At 48.5% G+C, this 18,685-nt stretch overlaps 1 protein-coding gene across 7 annotated transcripts in view; it reads right to left on the reverse strand.

The window, feature by feature from the left end:
• The window catches only part of LOC149325603 (general transcription factor 3C polypeptide 3-like), a 135,508-nt gene that overhangs the window by 115,176 nt on the left and 1,647 nt on the right, over positions 1–18,685 (reverse strand). For 6 of the 7 annotated variants that reach the window (XR_016286461.1, XM_089564021.1, XM_089564020.1 and 3 more), the window contains exons 3-12: positions 16,915–16,992; positions 15,906–15,960; positions 15,626–15,706; positions 15,248–15,306; positions 14,710–15,021; positions 13,257–13,418; positions 11,611–11,698; positions 11,489–11,547; positions 11,332–11,432; positions 379–616 (exon numbers count right to left, since the gene is read on the reverse strand). Coding sequence is in view for 6 of the 7 variants with exons in the window: in XM_089564021.1 (XP_089420147.1) it covers positions 379–616; positions 11,332–11,432; positions 11,489–11,547; positions 11,611–11,698; positions 13,257–13,418; positions 14,710–15,021; positions 15,248–15,306; positions 15,626–15,706; positions 15,906–15,960; positions 16,915–16,992 (1,233 nt within the window). In the remaining variant the exon portion in view is untranslated. The remainder of the gene's footprint in view (positions 1–378; positions 617–11,331; positions 11,433–11,488; positions 11,548–11,610; positions 11,699–13,256; positions 13,419–14,709; positions 15,022–15,247; positions 15,307–15,625; positions 15,707–15,905; positions 15,961–16,914; positions 16,993–18,685) is intronic. The other variant, XM_089564022.1, reaches the window with a different exon arrangement.

The following is an 18,685-nucleotide window of genomic DNA, read 5'->3' on the forward strand; positions in this document are numbered from 1 at the left end:
AAGGCCACCCAACTTGCTGCTGCCCTCTGCTATGCTTGCTTCGCCACAGGGAAGGCGCATTTATTACACAGATTTACACAAATAGATTCTTCACAATTAGAGGCCAAATAACAAGTGTGCTGTCATGGTCCTGCCAGCACTCCACTGCCCAGCGTGCAAGCTTCCCATCTCTGTGATGCTGGCATTTGCCTCTCACCAGCATCCACGCAACTTTTACAACCCAAGAGCTCTGTTCTACAACAGAACCCTGACAACAATATCTGAACCGCAATCACGCAGTGGTTCCAATCCTGTAGTTGAGGGAAATCAGCAATGCTGTTCTCCTTTGAGGTTGCGCTCGGGTGGAGGACACCCTTTGGAAGAAGAGCCCTGACTGACCAGTGCGTAGTTGCGGGTGGCAACCAGGTCGTGGAGCAGGGGCAGGGCCTCCTGGGGGCAGCCCTCATCCAGGAAGGCCTCGGCCACATCCAGGAACAGGTCGCCCGCCTGCTCGGGGTCCTCGGTGGACCGCAGCTGGTCCACCAGCCCAGGCACCAGGTGGCGGCCCCCCAGCCGCACCAGGCACAGCACCAGCTTGGTGCGCAGGTCCACAGGAAGCTCGGCCGGAACCACACAGCTGCGCACACAACCCAGCCCCATAGAGCAGCATGGTCGTCAGTGTGCTGGTGGACCAAATGGCCCCACTGCACCCAGACAGGGAAACACCTACAACACCCTTTCTTGAAGAAGCACAGTCATGTAATGTGCATCCCCTACGCAAGTACCACAGAGCAGATGGGACGAGCCTCACTGCCTCCATCTCGTCTCGTGCAGCCTTGCAACAGGCAGCACGGTACTCATCACATGGTGCTGCCAAGGAAATGCTGCATGGGGGTAGTGTTTGCGCATGATAGTGAAATGTTTGGCGACTTATGATGGACCTGCAACAAAAAGTTGCTTCTACAGCTGGGCGTCAGTCACAACCACACAAAAAGAGGAGGAAGAAGAGGAAAGGCAGGGAGGTTTGGTTTGGTTTTGTGGTGTTTAACGTCCCAAAGCGACTGAGGCTATGAGAGATGCCGTAGTGGAGGGCTCCGGAAATTTCGACCACCTGGGGTTCTTTAACGTGCACTGACAGTACAGTACACGGGCCTCTAGAATTTCTCCTCCAAAGAAATTCTAGCCGCCGCGGCCGGGATCGAACCCGCGTCTTTTGGGTCAGCAGCCGAGCACCATAACCGCTGAGCCACCGCGGCAGCAGGCAGGGAGGTTAACCGGAAGAATAATCAGTTTGCTACCCTACACGGGGGGGGGGGGGGATAAATACAAAAAGAAAAAGATAAATACGCAACAAACGTTGCACCCAGACGGCAGCACACCTTACAATACACTGGCACAAAAGTGTGAAGGAAGTCATGTGACTTTCTCCACCATTGGGAGGATATCCTTACCTGACTGCCTAAACAATGTTGTACTACAAACTCTCACTGGCTGGTTTGGCACAGTGTTGCGTGGTGGACAGCCAAGGAGCCACGGATGAAGAAGTCTTTCAGCATCATGACATTGTAATGCTAACAAAGGGCACTTACTTTCAGAATGTCACACAAAGCTCTTCATAAATCTAGGTAGCATGCAGTAAAGCATGCAGCTGTGGTCTTACCTTTATGCCCCTGCATAAAGGTCCCTGGTTGCTTACTGGCTGATGCAATCGTAAGCTTAAGGTTTGCTGTATATTTGGTTTTGATTTGACGATCACCGCTGCTAGGAGGACTAGTGTCGCCTGTGTATAAAAACATGCGTATCCTTGAATAAAGGAAGTTGATGTACTGGTTGCTCGGCAGGCGCGGCCGCTTCTCATTCATCGGCGGCACACGCCGATACAACAAGGTTGTCGTACGATATCGAGTGGATTTTTATTGCGTGTTTTTATTTTTTATTGCATGCTCGTGAATACTGTAGAACAGAAACTGAGGCAGGTCAACAAAAATGCAAGGCAAAATGCAGCTTGCATAAAGGCGGGTTTGGCACGAAATAAAATTCCGATGCAAGTTGGCGCTGGTCCTGTCGTGTTTGCCTCTCTTTTGTCCTCGTTTTTTTGCGCCATTTTCCTCCTGGATCATGAACCAACTAGCCCAAACTAGAGTTCTTCTTGAGCATATTTCTTCTACAATGGGCCCTTTACTGTCTCGATGCTCTCGCACCAAACCAGCCATTGTGTGTCAACCTCATCGCCGTGTCTACATGCCAGTCCCGGGTCGTTTCCTACTGCTTGAAAAGGAAACTGGTTCCCTTGGAAGTCCACTCTCTCTTTGGTGTTTCGGAGCCAGCCTGCGGACATGTCGGGCGTGTTTGCCGAATACTCAAGTCTGAGTATTGGCGGCAAGCCCGAATGTTTCAAAACTGGCTTCGTCTCCTTGTTGTACTAGGTAAAGAACCTGTGAAAGAAAATAGGTACCTTCAGGAGCTCAAGCGGCTGGCAGCGAATTCTACCGAGTTCCTTTGGCAACATGCGCTTTCGAACCTGCCTAATCGTTCAAAAGAGCCCTCTGTTGAAGGCCCTCGACGGGTGACCGTGCTAGGAGGAGTAGAGCTGGTGTCAGAAGAGGTGGGGCTGGTCTCATAAAAAGGACCAAAGTTCAGCCTCGCACCTTCTGCACAGCGTCAGGAACTTTTAGGCCCGGTCGGAAGGGTGGCTAGTCATGCCACGGACCAAGCAAAAGACAGGATCATAAGCGACGGTGTTGCCTTCTAGAAGATGAGCGTCAATCGCAGTCTTCCTAAAAAGCCGCATCTACAGAAGATTTCAAGCATTCCCAAAGACAAGGACCTCATTGTGCTGCAGGCTGACAAGGAGGGTGGCTTTGCAGTTATGCCGTCCGGTTTATTTCGTGACAAGGCTTTAGCTGCAATACATAAGAACTTCAAGCAGGTACCATTCAAATTGCAGAAACAAAAAACTCAGTCTCTCCAGATCCTAGAAGACATGCACCTAGAGGGCATAAAAAAGCTGGCCCAGGAAGAAAAAGAAAGGTCTCTCGAAGTTTTCTTCACTGTGAAGACCCACAAGCCTGGTTTATCGCTGCATACCATCATTTCGGAAAGGGGGATGTGGCAACGTCTTGTCATTAGCTACGCTCAAACCAACCTTGGATGCCTGGTAGACAATGGCCCTTTTCTTGTGCGCAGGTCGTGCAAGGTGCAAAACCGCCTAGAGTCTTTGTCCCCCAAGCACTACACAGGGTTTTCCATCGACACTGAAGAGCTGTTTTATTCCGTTCACCATCAAGGACTTTTAGAGGCTGTCAGGGAAACCATCCAGTCCACCAGTGAAGTCCGTTTTCAAAATACAGCAGGAGTGAGTGTTGACAGTTTCATTTCATTATTAGAATTTTACCTAAGTTTGACTGCTGCTGTGTATGATGGAAAGTTCAGAAGAAGGGACTATGCACTGGCTCTTCTGTAGCTCCCGCGCTTTGTGATATTTTTCTCTCCATTGTAGGAGCTGACATCAGATGCCACCTTGTTGATCCGCACGTAGTTTCTGTACACAGGTATGCTGACGATTTCTTGGTTATCCTTAAAGACACTTCTGGGCATGAGCTAGACGCTGCGGTCGCAAGGACTACAGTCGAACCCGGATATATCGAACCCGCATATTTCGAATTATTGGCTATATCGAACACACAGATTACCCCCTTGAAAATACTATGTAAAAGTATAGGACAGTTGCGTTGTATATCGAATTCCATTTTCGCCGGACATTGGATATATCGAACGCCGCGCCGCGCCCCTGGAAGGTGCGCTTTCCCCAAAGACATTCCTGTCCGGTCCTCAGCCGCCTCAGCGGAGAACATTTCCGCAGTCAGCAGGCGCAGGGCCCTTTTTTTTTTTTTTGTTCCCCGTTTTTGCGCCCCACCGGCGCGAGCTTTCCCACTCCTCCTCTCCTCCTGTACCGCCGGCGTGTGCTCCGTCAAGGTCATTGGAGATCAGCGAAGAGAGAGCGCCGCATGGAGACGCGCGGCGACCACGCTTCTTGGGGAGAGAGAGGGAGAGAGAGAGAAAACGGTCGCTCGTGGGCACATCGTGGGTCTGGGGAAAAGAGAGTGCTCAGAAAAAAAAAAAACGAAGCCCAGAGCGCCGATTTTTCTCCCTGCTCTTTCTTTTCCCTCTGTCGTTCCTTCGCAGCCGCGTTGACTGCCGCTCGCATAGGCTTCGCTCTTATCGCTCCATCTGCGCCTCGCGTGTTTTTTTTTGTGTGTGTGCCTGTGTTTCAACGCGCGAGGTGAAGCAGGCCCCAGTAGCCAACTTTTTGGCAAGGCAGGCCTTGAAGTGGCCGGAGATTAATGTCCGGAAGATTTAGATGACGATGAGTGCTTGGACGACGCGTTTCGCGACTTGTCCAATTTTCTCGGCGCCGTTCCGTCCGAAGTGACTGTTGAGGACTTTAACGCTGACAGCGAAGTTCAAGCGGTAGCTGGCGTTCAAGACACCGACTCCAGCGACGACGAGGGCAACTGTGTTGTCGAAGAAACGCGTCCGTGCGCAGCCACTGAACTGGCGTCAGCGTTAGCCTGATTCGGCGCTGTTGCGGCGAAATGGAAGGCACTGTGCTCTCGCACCTGGACAGTCTCGAGAAGATCGAGGCCAGTGTTTTGAACTTCGTTTCTCAGGGGAAAAAGCAGCCCAAAATTAGTGATCTTTTTTTCCGCGAAATAAAGCGCTTTCACATTGCGCGCCCATACTATGTGATTCGCGGCTGTTCCAAACGGTAAGCCTCAATTTGTTATGATCGGGAGTGCAGTTTTAGCCTATATCTGTATATCGAATTTTCGCTATATCGAACTATTTTCCGATCCCCTTCGAATTCGATATATCCGGGCTCGACTGTATGTCCGTGTTTTTAGAACACAGCCAAGGTCTCAGTGTCACTAAAGAGGTCCCGACAAATGGCGAACTCCAGTTCTTGGGCCTTAGGATACGGTTTTGCAAAGATGGCTTGTGTTAGATGTATAATCCGCCTTCAAAGAAAGGTATGCTCCCCTTTGACAGTGCTCATTCGAAGCTTGTGAAGCGGGCAATTGTTTCGAACTCCTTGCAAGCGTCTTTGAACAAATTATGTCCCTATATGAACTCGTCAAGCTTCAGCGCTCAAGTTCAGCGGTTAAAAGATGCAGGTTATCTCTCTTGTATGGTTTTTTCCGTATGTGAAGCCATACTGCAGAAGCTGAAGCAAGGTCCTAAAAGCAGAGATCCAGTTTCACGCAACTGTGTAGCGGCAATACCGTACACCCACAAGGTTTCACACAACCTTAAAAAAGTAGCAGGCAGACATAATGTTCAGGTCGCATTCTCAGCCCCCTGCAAACTTTCCAAGCGTTGCGCCATGACTAACGGGAAAAAACAACCGGCTTGTACTGTGAAACATCAAAACACACGGTGCAGGACGCGGGTTGTTTACCAGATTCCTTTAAGTAGCGGGCTCAGCTACATTGGCCAAACTGGTCGATGTTTTAATGAGCGCGCCAGCGAGCACTGCCGGAATCTGCGGAATAACGAAGGAAGCTTCCTAGTGGATCACTGCAAAGCCTGCAGGCATTGCCGTCCAGAGTTCGAGAAAACTATTTTTTTGAGGAGTGGAAATGACAGATTTGAGAGAGAGATGGTTGAAGCCTTTTACATCAGGAAAGAAGGGAGCAGACGCGTCAGCAAGCCATCCATTACGCTTAGCAACGAGGAGTACACTTTTCTAGAAAGTTTTTTGTAGGTTGTTCGTTTTGTTGTGAACGCTCTTCCCTCTGGCATTGGGTGCAATTCTTTTTTTGACGATGTGCGGTTGTTTGAGCGGATTTATGTTCTCGTTTTTATGCCTTTGACGCTGACTTTGGTCTGAGCTCCGCGTTCATCCTTTTTCATGTTTCTGGTTGGTCATCGGTTATCATTCATATGGCTGCTGGTTGTTCGTTTCTAATTTTTAAGGCTTTGCACTCATCATCCATTTCACCCCTTTTTTTACCTTTGACACTACTTTGGTATTAATGCTTCATTCTTCACCTCTTTTTCCACGTTTCTTGTTGGCCATCTTCTCGTATCACTCATGCGTGTGTATCGTTTTCAGTGTTTAAGAGTTGCTTGGTCATGACTGTTTATTTATTTATTTATTAAGGAACCCACAGCGCCGTGGCATTACAGTGGGGGGGAGTAGGGAATGTACAGAAAAGAAGCACACATGACACCTCCACTCGCAGGCAGAGTTGCAAGCATAAAGCGTTCGCCATATACATCTCACTTCAAAAGAACACATCACAATTGCTTAGGAGGGTAGATGTGTAGGCCAGTTGGTGAGACATGAAGGAGCTAGACACCGCAGCGGACACGGGACAGAGAAAGAAGACGACACAGGGCGGTCAACCGCCCTGTGTCTCAGAGGTTGTTTATAAGTGACCAAGTCCGACATGGGCTAGGACGCGATTCTTGGAATTTCCGTTGAAAGTACTTCCGTTTTTCTGATCGCTTTTTTATTGCATTTGCGCGGTTACAAGCAGCCTTAAATTCATCTCGTAAAAATTTGTTTTTTTGGCAATCGGCGGCACCTAGCCCAAGCCAACTCCCTTTCTTCTATAGCAGCGAGAACGGCACTAGTAATCCATAGGCAGCCAGGTTTTCGCTGCGTGGGCAGAACTGTTTTTTTTTTTTGACGATTCAATAAAAGTATTAAGGATTTCGATAAAGGAATCGTAGAGCTTTAACTTTAGCTGAACACTCATTAAATGTTCCCAATCATAATTCTTTAGCAGTGAGTCGAGCTTGTGCTTATTAATCATTACAGTGGCAGAGGAATCTGATTCCTCATGTAGAGACGAGTCATGCGTTGCAAAGCAACAGCGAGCAAAAAAATGATCAGACATCTCTTGTTCGATGACAAAAAAAGAAACATTGTTCCATTCGGAGCATACATTGACATGATCAAGGCAGGAAGAAACTAGCAAGGTACCCAAGAATTCTACGCATGTAAGAGAAGAAATCATCATCATCATCAGCCTGACTACACTCCCATGTCTCTCCAGTTAACCCTGTCCTTTGTCAGTTGCCGCCACTGTATCCCCGCAAACTTCTTAATCTCATCCGCCCACGTAACTTTCTGCCGTCCCCTGCTACATTTGCTTTCTCTTGGAATCCACTCCGTTACTCTTAAGAACCACTGGTTATCTTGCCTTCGCATACATGCCTTGCCCAAGCCCATTTCTTCCTCTTGATTTCAACTAGGATGTCATTGACCCACGTTTGTTCCCTGATCAACCCTGCCCTGTTCCGATCTCTTAACATTGCACCTATCATTTTTCTTTCCATGGCTCGCTGCGTTGCCCTTAACTTAAGCTGAACCCTCTTTGTTAGCCTTCACGGTTCTGCCCCATAGGTGAGTACCGGTAAGGTACAGCTGTTTTAGACTTTTCTCTTGAGGGATATTAGCAAAGCGCCATTCATGATCTGACGGAACCTGCCATATGCGCTCCACCCCATTCTTATTCTTCTAGTTATTTCCCTCTCATTATCCGGATCTGCGGTCACTACCTGCCCTAAGTAGACATAATCTCTTACTACTTCCAGCACCCCGCTACCAATTGCGAACTGCTGTTCCCTTGCTAGGCTATTGAACATTACTTTGGTTTTCTGCATGTTAATTCTTAGCCCCCCCCCCCGTTCTACTCTGCCCGTCTAACTGATTGATCATGTTTTGCAGTTCTTGTCCTGAGTGGCTTAGCAAGGCAATGTCATCAGCGAATCGCAAATTACTCAGGTATTCTTCATTAACTCTTATCCCCAACTGTTCCCATTCCAGTCCCCGGAATACCTCCTGTAAACAGGCAGTGAAGAGCATTGGCGAGATCGTGTCCCCCTGCCCGACACCTTTCCATATTGGAATTTTATTGATGACTTTATGGATGGAGAACTATAGTAGCTGTCCAATCGCTATAAATATCTTCCAATATTTTCACACAGCACTCTTCCACACCCTGATTCCACAATGCCTGCATGACAGCTGAGGTTTCCACTGAGTCACTGAGTTTCCACTGAGGTTTCCACTGATAGTTGAATTAGCCAAAGAGTTCTACACAAATCTATACAGTAGCGAATGTAATCATCAAGTTACTGAGGGAGGCAGTCGAGCACAGCAATGGGACATCCCGCCAGTAACGAAGGAGGAAGTAAAGAAAGCCTTAGGAGCAATGCAAAGAGGGAAAGCAGCTGGTGGGGATCAGGTAACAGCAGATTTGCTGAAGGACGGAGGAGAGATTGTGCTACAAAAACTAGACACCCTGTATACGCAATGCCTTGTGACCTCGAGAGTACCAGAAGCTTGGAAGAACGCTAACATTATCTTAATTCATAAGAAAGGAGACGTCAAGGGCTTGAAGAATTACAGACCGATCAGCTTATTGTCCGTTGCCTACAAGGTATTTACTAAGGTAATCGCTAATAGAATCAGGACAACCTTGGACTTTAGTCAACCAAATGATCAGGCAGGCTTTCGTAAAGGATACTCGACAATAGACCACATTCACACTATCAATCAGGTGATAGAGAAATGCGCAGAATAGAACCTACCCCTATATGTAGCCTTCATTGATTACGAGAGAAGAAATAGCTGCCGGATTCAGCCAAGATGCTTAGATATTCGACAACCACTTGCTCCTTAGTTTTTAGTAAATCTATATTGACGTCACCGATAATGCAGATGTTACCCTGCAGAAAAGAGACGTGCCGTAGTTCATCAAGAAGTAGATTTGCGCTTTTGCTGGGTGGACGATGAAGAGCGAGCAAAGACGTTTGAAAGGACGAGCTGTATATGTTCATAAGAACTGATTCAGTGGATGAAAACAAGGCATCTGTGAACGAAAAGTTGTGACAAGTTGTAATGAAAACAGCAATCCCACCAGCACGACTGTCTTGTCGGGTATGAAAGTGATCATAGTATCCCAGAAGTGAAAACTTCTGTGTGATGTCGTTCCTTATGTCAATTTCCATTAACACAAAAGCATCAACTGCATCTCCAATTTGAACAACTCGTGAAACGAATTCATCGCAGTGTTTTCGTATGCTCCTGACATTAACGTGCATAACATTGAAACCATCTGCATTTGTGCTTGCAAAACTGTTATAAAATCTCTGAAATGAAAAGTATCCGAAGCCATAATGAAGTACTAAAGCATACAGAAAAAGTCATCAGTCATTTAAGCTAGTGTACTGTAATCAGTAGAGTGCGTCAACCGAATTTACGAACCACCCTCTTTCTGCCAAAGATAGATTCGGCCATTTCGAACCCACACAAACTTACAGTTATTCTCAAGAAGAACTCTAGTTTAGGCTAGTTGGTTCATGATTCAGGAGGAAAACAGCACAAAAAAAACGGCGACAAAAGAGAGACAAACACGACAGGACCAGCGCCAAGTTGCAACTGAATTTTATTTCGCGCCAAACTCGCCTTTATGTAAGCCAACACGCCGTAACATCCGTGCAATCACACAAACGCAGTAGAGTAGATCTCTGAAAGATATCTAAAAAATGGAGCACGATACCAACCACGTAACCTACTATCATGGCTATCCGTAAAAAAAACCAACAAATGTATAGCAAACAGCTCAATAGCACACAGCTCTGAAATCTTTAATAAATATTTCAGCTCTGTTTTCAGCTCTGAAATCGAACATGCTGATATGAATACCCCGAGTTTCCAGCCAGTGGCGAGAGTTATGGATCATGTTGTGATCAGCATCAACGGTATACAGTCTCTGTTGCAGAATCTGAACATTGCTAAGGCTGGTTGTCCTGATGACGAAGTACAACATGAGGTTGTAGCTAGCTGAAAGGCACTCCCCGCGTTGGTCGACTCCGCCCACCGTACGAGGCAGAATTAAAAAAAAAAGGCGGGAGCCGGGCGTTAATTCGATTTAATTAGGGAAATCGGCCACACAGGGCAATAAGTCGCAGTTTCTAAGAATGCTAGGAACGTGTAGATCGAGTTCCCGCGGCAAAAAGACGAGTTCAGATTCCTCTTCAGTGCAACTTTAAATGTGGCATAACAGTTTCTTGCCTAGGTGCTGCCATTGCCAAATCATGCATGCATGCTATCAGTACAAGTTTTAATCAGCAGGCTCAGAGGCTAAGAACTGCGGGCTTTCCAGATGATGTCTTAGTGCCTGCTTGCAGTAAGATACTTAAAAAGGCCAACAGGCAAGAACTACAGGAACCTTCAAATGTCACACCGTTTGAAGCAAGTAAGCAGCAGATATGGCATTGATGTTCTTTCTTTTGCACCAAACAAGCTTGGCAAATTGTGTGCCATTGTAGACAGAAGGGCCAGGGAAGAGGAAAAGAAACGAAGAAAACCAAAAAAAAGGTTGCCAGATTAGGCATGACCTGACGTTTGTCCCTTGCGCTGAAGGGGTTGTGTATGAAGTGCCGTTCATGTGCGGAATGACCCATACAGGTCGAACAGGAAGGTGCTTGAAAACCCGCCTACGAGACAAAGGGGCTCCGTCATCAAACCTGGCCTTGCATTACAGGAACTGTCCTTGGAATAAACAACCTGATTCTTCTGAAAAATCATGTACCCCCATCTTTAATGAAACTAGGATCCTGTACAAGCACAAAGATAAACAAACAAATAAAATCGGTGAAGCCTTTCATGTGCACAAAAACATTGGCTCGTGCGTGAGCGCCCCCTCTGTAACAGTTCATGACTGTGAACTGAAGTATATCTTGATTAAGGTGATTGATGCATCCCTATGGCGTTTGGTGTTGCCATGCGCTCTTGGTTGTCGAAGGAGTATATTTTGTGTGTTGTTGCTAATAAAGCCTTCAGTTGATAGTCAGCGCCGGTCCTGTTGTCTTGTTCTTTCTTTGTCCCTCGGCTCAGCATTGTTTTTTTTTCCCCGGAAATAAGTAAATAAATAGGCCGCAAGCTCTACGTTTCGGAATAGGTGACGCAGGTGTGGCGGCTGCAGTGGGGAAAAATTTCCAGTTGTTGCACACAGTGTCAGTCGTTTGCGAAATGCAGGACTCTGCTGGACAATGATGTTAGGATGACATGTTCTGGGCCAGCAGCAGCGATGATGACGGCAGCACTAGCGAGGATCAGTGGTTTTGGAATATGCCCAAGGGCACGCCTTTTTTTTCTTCTTTTCCTGAATTGCGAATTGGGGGGCTCAACTTACATTTGAGCCAGCTTACAATCATGTAAATACGGTACTCTCTGACCTGCCTGTTTGAGTCAGACCCGAAACATTGAAACCTTTTCTGAGGGTTTAAAATAAAGTGTGCAGTTCCACAGAGAGAGAAGAAGAGCCGCCCCACCTGGCAAAAGCCCCCAGTGCGTCCACCAGCAGATCTGCACTGAGGGCCTCGTGTCCCGGGGGCAGTGGCAGAAGCTGGACCCCACAGTGGCTGTGCAGCACCTGAGGAGAGGGTCACCTGTCAGCCGAGTCCCTGCCAGGGCGGCTAGAGGACTCACCAGCAGGGCGACGGTGAACAGCTTCTGGGCCAGCTGCAGCTCCAGCAGCATGTTGATGTCTGCACACCGGAGGAGGAGAGGTGAGAGGGAGACACACACACCGTGCTGGGGCTGCTGCTCACCTTCGGAGGAGACATCGGTGGGGAACTTGAGCACCGTGGTGAGCAGTACGTGCGTGGCCGCAGCCAGGTTGCCCCGCTGGTGGTGCACCTGGGCAGCACAGCCTCACTTGCAGCCCGCCCACAGAGGACCACATTTGCTCGCGTGGTTTGTGCACCCCTAAATCATTACTCAGTGCACATCTTATGCAAGGCAGCCTTGAGAAGATGCACACGTGCTTTTAAAGCTGTTCTACCTTTTACCAGCACTAGGAGATTGTTGGCATTGCGCATGTGCACTGTTCTTTCGTGTGTGCATATTATGACATGCTTCTCCCTAATAAAAAATCAGTTGTAAGTTCAGCGCTGTGTGTGTGTGCACTGTCTCCTTCTTGGTCTGTGTGTGTTTGCACTGTTGACCCACCATTATGAATTCATGAAAGTGATGAAGAAGTGGTCCGACATTCACGACACAACGCACAAGGGAAGTGACTGCAAAATGCCCATCTCCAGGGAAGACGATGTCCGACTACTGGGGCTGCAAAATGAGTTTTGCAGCTATGTTACGAAGATTCAGGACGGTTCCACTGCCCTACTTTTTAGCACAAACTCCACAGTCGAGGTAACCCAATTCCTACCAAGAGGAAGCGCAAACTGCGTTTTGACTAGGAAATTCAACAGTGATCCTATCGAGGCACTGTTCGGAAAACTGCTCTTTATGTGCAGAGTAACCATGCGCTGGATGATGCAAGCACTGCTACAGCAGCTTTGGGCCACACTGTTGGGACTCCCATCGTTCGTACAAGGTGAGGAAGAAGCAGCCGCCTCGGTTGCTGATTTGGGATGGTAGGTTATCTGGGGTGTGACACTTGTGACGACGACAAACAACACTGTACAAACTTCTCAAGAGAACTATCCAAAGCCGGAGTTTCTAGCGCTCCTGGAAACGATTTCAGCATTTTTTGATAAGGTGATCAAGGATCTCCCACGATCAAAGATTGTCAAAGCCTTGCAACTAATCGTTGAGCCATATCTAGAATATTCACCCCTCCTATGCTGCCCGGAAGTTGTTGACAGAAGTCACACCAAACGCATAGCACATCTGATTTCTGAGAAGTTTCTCTGAATTCTTCTCGTCAACTACACAAAGAAATTGACAGACCAAAATGACAAGCCATCTGGTTTCATCCACAAGACAACGCGAAAGCATTTCAGGCAGTAACGGACATCCCTCGGAACTGTGAGTCACATGAAAATGTTGTCCAGATCATTACACGCAGTGCGTTATTGTTTTCAGTTCTTTTAAGTATATGAAACAATGTCGGAGTTTCAAAGAGCAAAGGATCTTTCTGATCTGGCGTGTTTTGCGCAGTGAGAACAGATGGCACGGATACATTTGAACGTTTTCAAGTGGCAAGTGCTACTATTTTCTTCCTACATACCGACAGAGAGTGGCCAGCCTTGAAGATGAAAATAAGCTTTTCCTAAGCCTGGTTTCACACTGAAACATCTTGCCTCACTTTTGTTCCAGCAAATGATACAGCCCTGCCGGCTAATACCATGCGCCACTGTCGACTAGAATGTTTCGAGGCCCATCTCCCTGCGTCAGAGGTGGTTCTCGTCCAGTGCTCGGAGCAGAGCAGCAGCGTGTGCGAGAAGGGAAGGCGCACCCTGGCGAGCTCCCGGGACAGCTTGAGGCAGGCACTGCCCTGGCCCATCTGCTGGACGAGGGCCGTGCAGCAGGCCAGGGCCCGCTGCTGGTCGCCCACCTGCTCGTACAGCGAGCACAGCTCAAAGCGCAGCTCCACATTGGATGGGTCCGCACGCACAGCCTGCACAACGCCCGAGAGTGCACACCTTTCAATGCCCACGCACCGCCATTCACCAACGCACTCTCCTCAGGAGATTGTACTATACGAAACATGGCATCAGGCCAGGCCGGGTGTTTAACTGAAGGTGGGAAAGTGCTGATGGAGTCACATCATCATCATCTGCTGCTGCAGTGTGATTTGTCACATGCAGGCATCACAGCTGCAAATACTTTCTCCGATAATATAATTAATGCTTTTGCTCTTGCCGTGTTTTGCTGCAACGCACATAACCCGGTTTGTTCCACGCATGATGCGGATTACAGAATCGAGCAGGTGTGCCGAGTTTGTGGCATGCAGAGCATGTCCAAAGAAGCATTTCTTTGGCGTCCATCAGTGTGGGGTGTGGTGAGCAACAGTAGGAAAATGTGCTTCCTTCAGAAGTGCACGCAGATGTTTTCCAAATATGGAAAGTGCAAAAAGGCTTATCTCTTCCCGGTCTAAACATGTAGCTCCAAGTTACACTCAGGCAAAGTTGAAAATCAACTGAGTTGGGAAGCAGCCAGGGGCAGGATGCCAAGATGGTATTGCAGGATAAGCAGCAGCGCAGTTGTGCGATCTGAGGTCTAGCTTACATGCATCTGCAGACTGGGAAGCATCATCTTTCAGCTAAGCACTGTTTCTTCACAATCATCACCCATTTAGAGCAGCTAGTTGGTGAATTAGGAGGTTAATGAAATGCATGTAGAACACTGCACAAAACCGCAAAGGGGCGGCACAAAAAATATGTTCTGGCTATTGCGACAATTCATTGGCAGTGGCATCCCTGCCACCAACACACGGAACTAGTGCAGCCAAATCAAAGAGACCCACAGCCAGCGCACCTGTTCACGTAGGCTAAGTGCCGTGAATGGCATTCTCAGGCTTCGTTTTACCTTGTGCAACATGTTTGTGTTCCGACTCATCGACCCTTGGAGAAGTAAGAATGAGTTTGGCAGTCTCACACCTTATTCCACCCATGCGTAAAATGTAGTTCTCGCTTAGTGATAATGATAGCCAGAGGCTCCGAGTACTGACAGCCTCACAGTTTCAAATGTAATGATCAGTGCTACCACTTGATTTTATATTACACCTTATTTCTGCCCAAACACTCGCCGAGGCTTCAAGAAGGACGAATGATACGTGGCGGAGTGATGCAGCGTTGCCTGCTGTGTACGAAATGGAGTACAGTATTCATTTGTGTCCCTGCTCTTGCTGTTCCGAGTTAACTGTGGTGCCCCTTCTTCCTCAGTCACTGTGGCCCCCTGTGCGCTACCTGGACGTAGCAGGCGATGGCCTGTCGGAGGTCCCCCTGCTCGAGGGAGAGCTCGCCCAGGCGGCTCCACTCGTCCGCGTCCTGGGGGCTCAGGTAGGCCCCAATGAGGGCGAACTGGAGCGAGCGCTGGGGCTCCCCCAGGGCCTCGTAGATCATGCCCAGCGTCTGGAAGGGCTCCGGGCAGTGGGGCGCCAGCCGCACCACCTCCATGCACATCTTGACCGCGTCGTCGTGGGCCCCCCGGGCAAAGCACAGGTTGGCCTGACCCACCAGGCCCTGCAGGTCCCGCGGCAGACGGCTGCTGCCCCCCCCCTGCACCAGTGATGCACACAGGGTGTCCCAGGATTTTGCAAAAGAGGCACCAGGCAAAGCACCAGCCACTAACGGAGTGCTGCTCTCATCCACAGCCTGGTAAAGCACTGCCCACAACAGCTGGTTCAACACAGTAGGGCACAGCACAGGCAAGCTGTGAGCAGGTGAAGTCTACCAGCAGCACATTGGCAGTGTTTCTTAGGCTGGCAGCGCCTGTTCCACATACCTTGCCTCTCCGATGTCGTGGCCGGAAGAAGGCATCGTTCAGTTCATCGTCCACCCCACCTGCATTAGGGACAGCTGTTTCAGGACGAGCAGGTGATTTCAAAATGAGACCACTGTGAGCACCACACGTTGGCTTGGCTTGTGTGTGGCCATGAGTACAATGATAAAAAAGAAAGATCCTCTTCTCCCTTGGCCTTGTTGCAGCCGCATTTATCGAGCCTGCTGCCGAGGTCGCACACTGTCAGGACTGCCCCGGGCATCAGCTGGGCGAGCCAGCACTATTGCAGTTGTGCACAGTTTTATAGATAACAAAAATGGAGGGGACCACCACCAGAGGCCCAGGAATGAGGAGGAAGTTCTGGAGAGGAACTGGACCCACCCTGCTCCTCGTGGCTGCGTTCCGCTTGTGGCACCAGAGAGGAGTCCATCCGGTCCGTGAACTCGGCAAAGCTGATCTCCCCTGCACAGAGCACTGACCTGAACCACACTACGGTTCTGCTATTCTGGCTTGGATCTCGTGGACTGCGCAAGCCAGAGAGAAGGCCAGCAGGTTCAATGGGTGCGTTCACGAACCCACTTTCCAGGAGGGTTGTGAGGCAGACACTTGTGTCGAGAAGGCCTAGTAGATCACCTTTTGCCCAGCCCCCTCGACTACTCACCATTGATGTACTTGTTGGTAAGCATGGAGCACAGGTCCTCACTCTCCTCCTCCTCCTGTGGGGGAAGAACAGACTGTTGGCCCAAAGGTGCTCTAGGTGTGGAGAAATCTAAGCTGTCCATCAATTTGTGCACGGACACTGCATTGTCCCCACATATCTGCCTCCACTGCAACACCCCTCCAAGTGTTTTTTTTTTCCCTGTCCCCCGTGGCTTAAAAAAGTTCAGATGAAAATCATGAAAACATGTGCAGCAGCATCACCCAAATTCTAGCCTCCTTCAAACAGACAGCTGCTGCTCTGGCAGATGTTCTTTCTTCTGCTACAGCTTCACTACTATGCTGCCCAGCTCATACATTCTTTTTTTGTAAGGGAACTTTACTGCTTTCTTTGCTCACTAACAGCCATGCTGCTAGACTACTCAGAGACCCATGTTGCAGCTTTTGGAAACTGTGTAGACTGGCATCAAATGTGCATGCCAGTATTCAGAAGCATGGTATCAATTAGGGGTTTTGTCATGTTTGGTGCCCTCCTTGTGGCCACTCAGTTTATTGCACATTCGTTTTGCTGCAGCACACTCGCTCTCTGCTTATCTAGTCCTAAGGCCAAATGAAGGTTAAAAGGAAGGAATGGCAGGCAGTGCCATTTAGGCCAAACGGGAAATGGCACTTTGGTTTTCACTTCAGTTTTGGTTCGACGCTCGGTTTAAGAGGGCAATGCAAAAGCGGTGCGTTCTGGATCCAGTGTGCAGTTTATGAAGACAACGACATCCAAAGCAAGCACAGGGCGAGAGAATGGCAGTTGAGCACTCGGGGTGTATGGCTGCAACAACGACCCACTGGTCTAATGCAGTGGCCAGCAAAGCTGATAGCTGACCACAAAGCCTGCTGACAGGTTGCCCACAACAGCGACAAGTAGGTTGCCACCTGTACACCTTGAGAAAAACAAACATCGGCGAAACCCAAGGTTGGCCAGCCTTGTGTGGACTACCAGCCTGTTGAAGCGTGCTCACCACTGCTGCATCTTGAGGTGCTTCATCTCCACTGCTTGAGTCCAGTGACGAGTCATCATCCTGAACCAGGCCCCCTTGCTGCGGTGGGGTAAGCAGACACCCACACACTGAGTGCATGCCACACAGTTGGGAAAAGTAAATTTACGCTCTCTGTTTAGACTACATTCTGTTTAATCAATTAAGACTAGCTTAGAGGTGCCCTGCGTCACACAGATCAAGCATGGGGTCTGCATTCCTTGCATGGAAAGTGAGGGACATTGTGACGCCCAAAGAGATCAATTAAATCGTAATATCTTTTATCTTATCCAGAAATGCCGATCAAGCCGATGGTGCCACAAAGCAGCAGCCATTACCCGCAGCGGAAATGAGGTGACATCTAGTTTGGGTGCTGTCTCTTTCCAATCGTATGGGCGTCCAGTTTGAACCTAGTTTCCTTATATGCTTGCAAAGTGGATCCAAAATAATATGTCTCTCGCATAAAAACTGCAAAGAAGCACAGTGAAGGCGAACAAAAAGCAACAAGAATAAAGCTAGGGGCGACACTCTCCACTTCGCTTCAGAGCACACCGTGTGAAGGGAGGAGGAGGTGAGGATCCTTCCCCCCTGCCCTGTCTGTGGCAGCACACATAGCGTGCGGCTGTGTGCTGCCCTGGCAAAGAAGCAACAATCGCATGCAAGCTTCTCCTGCCGCATGTGTGCTAGGCGCGGTTCTGATTGGTAGCACCCAATCTCAGCACTGGGTGAGTTAAATGGGTGAGTGAAAAGCATTTGCGTCTGATCTTTAATTTTCCAAGTGAAATAACTTTCATTTACATGCTCCGATTACAATAATTTTTTTGCACTGGTCCCTGGAACGCATGAGGAATGCATTCAATCAGATTGGTTTCGTTTATGGGGTTTAATGCCCCAAAGCGACTCAGGCTATGAGGGACGCCGTAGTGAAGGGCTCCGGAAATTTCGGCCACCTGGGGTTCTTTAAGGTACACAGCTGACATCGCACAGTATAGGGGCCTCTAGAATTTCGCCTCCATTGAAATTCAACCACCGCGGCTGGGATCAACCGGCACTGAGGAAAACATGGCAGTGCCACCTTTAAGAAAAATTTGGTTTCATTTTCCTCTTCATTTTCTGTGTGTGGTGACATTGGTACCCATACTGGACCCAACATCAAATCTAAACGCCCCAAAATGTATACCAGACACAAGAGATAAGCTAGATTCAGAGCCAGATCAGTTAAATATTGGTCAATGAATCAGAATGAACAGAGGAAGATAGACCAAGGCACAAAAACTTGAAAAACATGACAAAGTGAGGTAAGCTATAAAAAGCATTTTTTTAAAACATAATAAACCACAATGAATTTGCATACCAGAGCCAAATGAAGAAAATAGGTCATAAAAGAATTCTAAAAGTTGAGTGACACAAGGCAAGCCTACTCTTAAACGGAAAAAAACCAGTCACACAAGACAAGGGACAAGAAGAGTGTACACACCAGTCTAGTCCAGTCGTTATGGTGTGTACACTCTTTTTGTCCCTCGTCTTGTGTGACTGGTTTTTTTTTCGTTTACAATGTACCAACTGGCCCGCATTTCAACCCTTCTGCCTACTCTTAAACCATGCTTGGTATTAAGAAAGAAGTCTTTAGCCTGCAAGCGACAAATTATGTCAGAGTAAATGGTGGTTTCCAGCTTACACAGGCAGATGAAACAGGCCTTCAATTAGAAATGGGCAGCTTTCTGGGCAGGCCCAACGCTTGCCGTTTTCTATGCTC

The sequence above is a fragment of the Amblyomma mixtum genome, chromosome 10 (genome assembly GCF_055824585.1).
Source record: "Amblyomma mixtum isolate Tamu chromosome 10, ASM5582458v1, whole genome shotgun sequence".
Lineage (NCBI taxonomy): Eukaryota > Metazoa > Arthropoda > Arachnida > Ixodida > Ixodidae > Amblyomma > Amblyomma mixtum.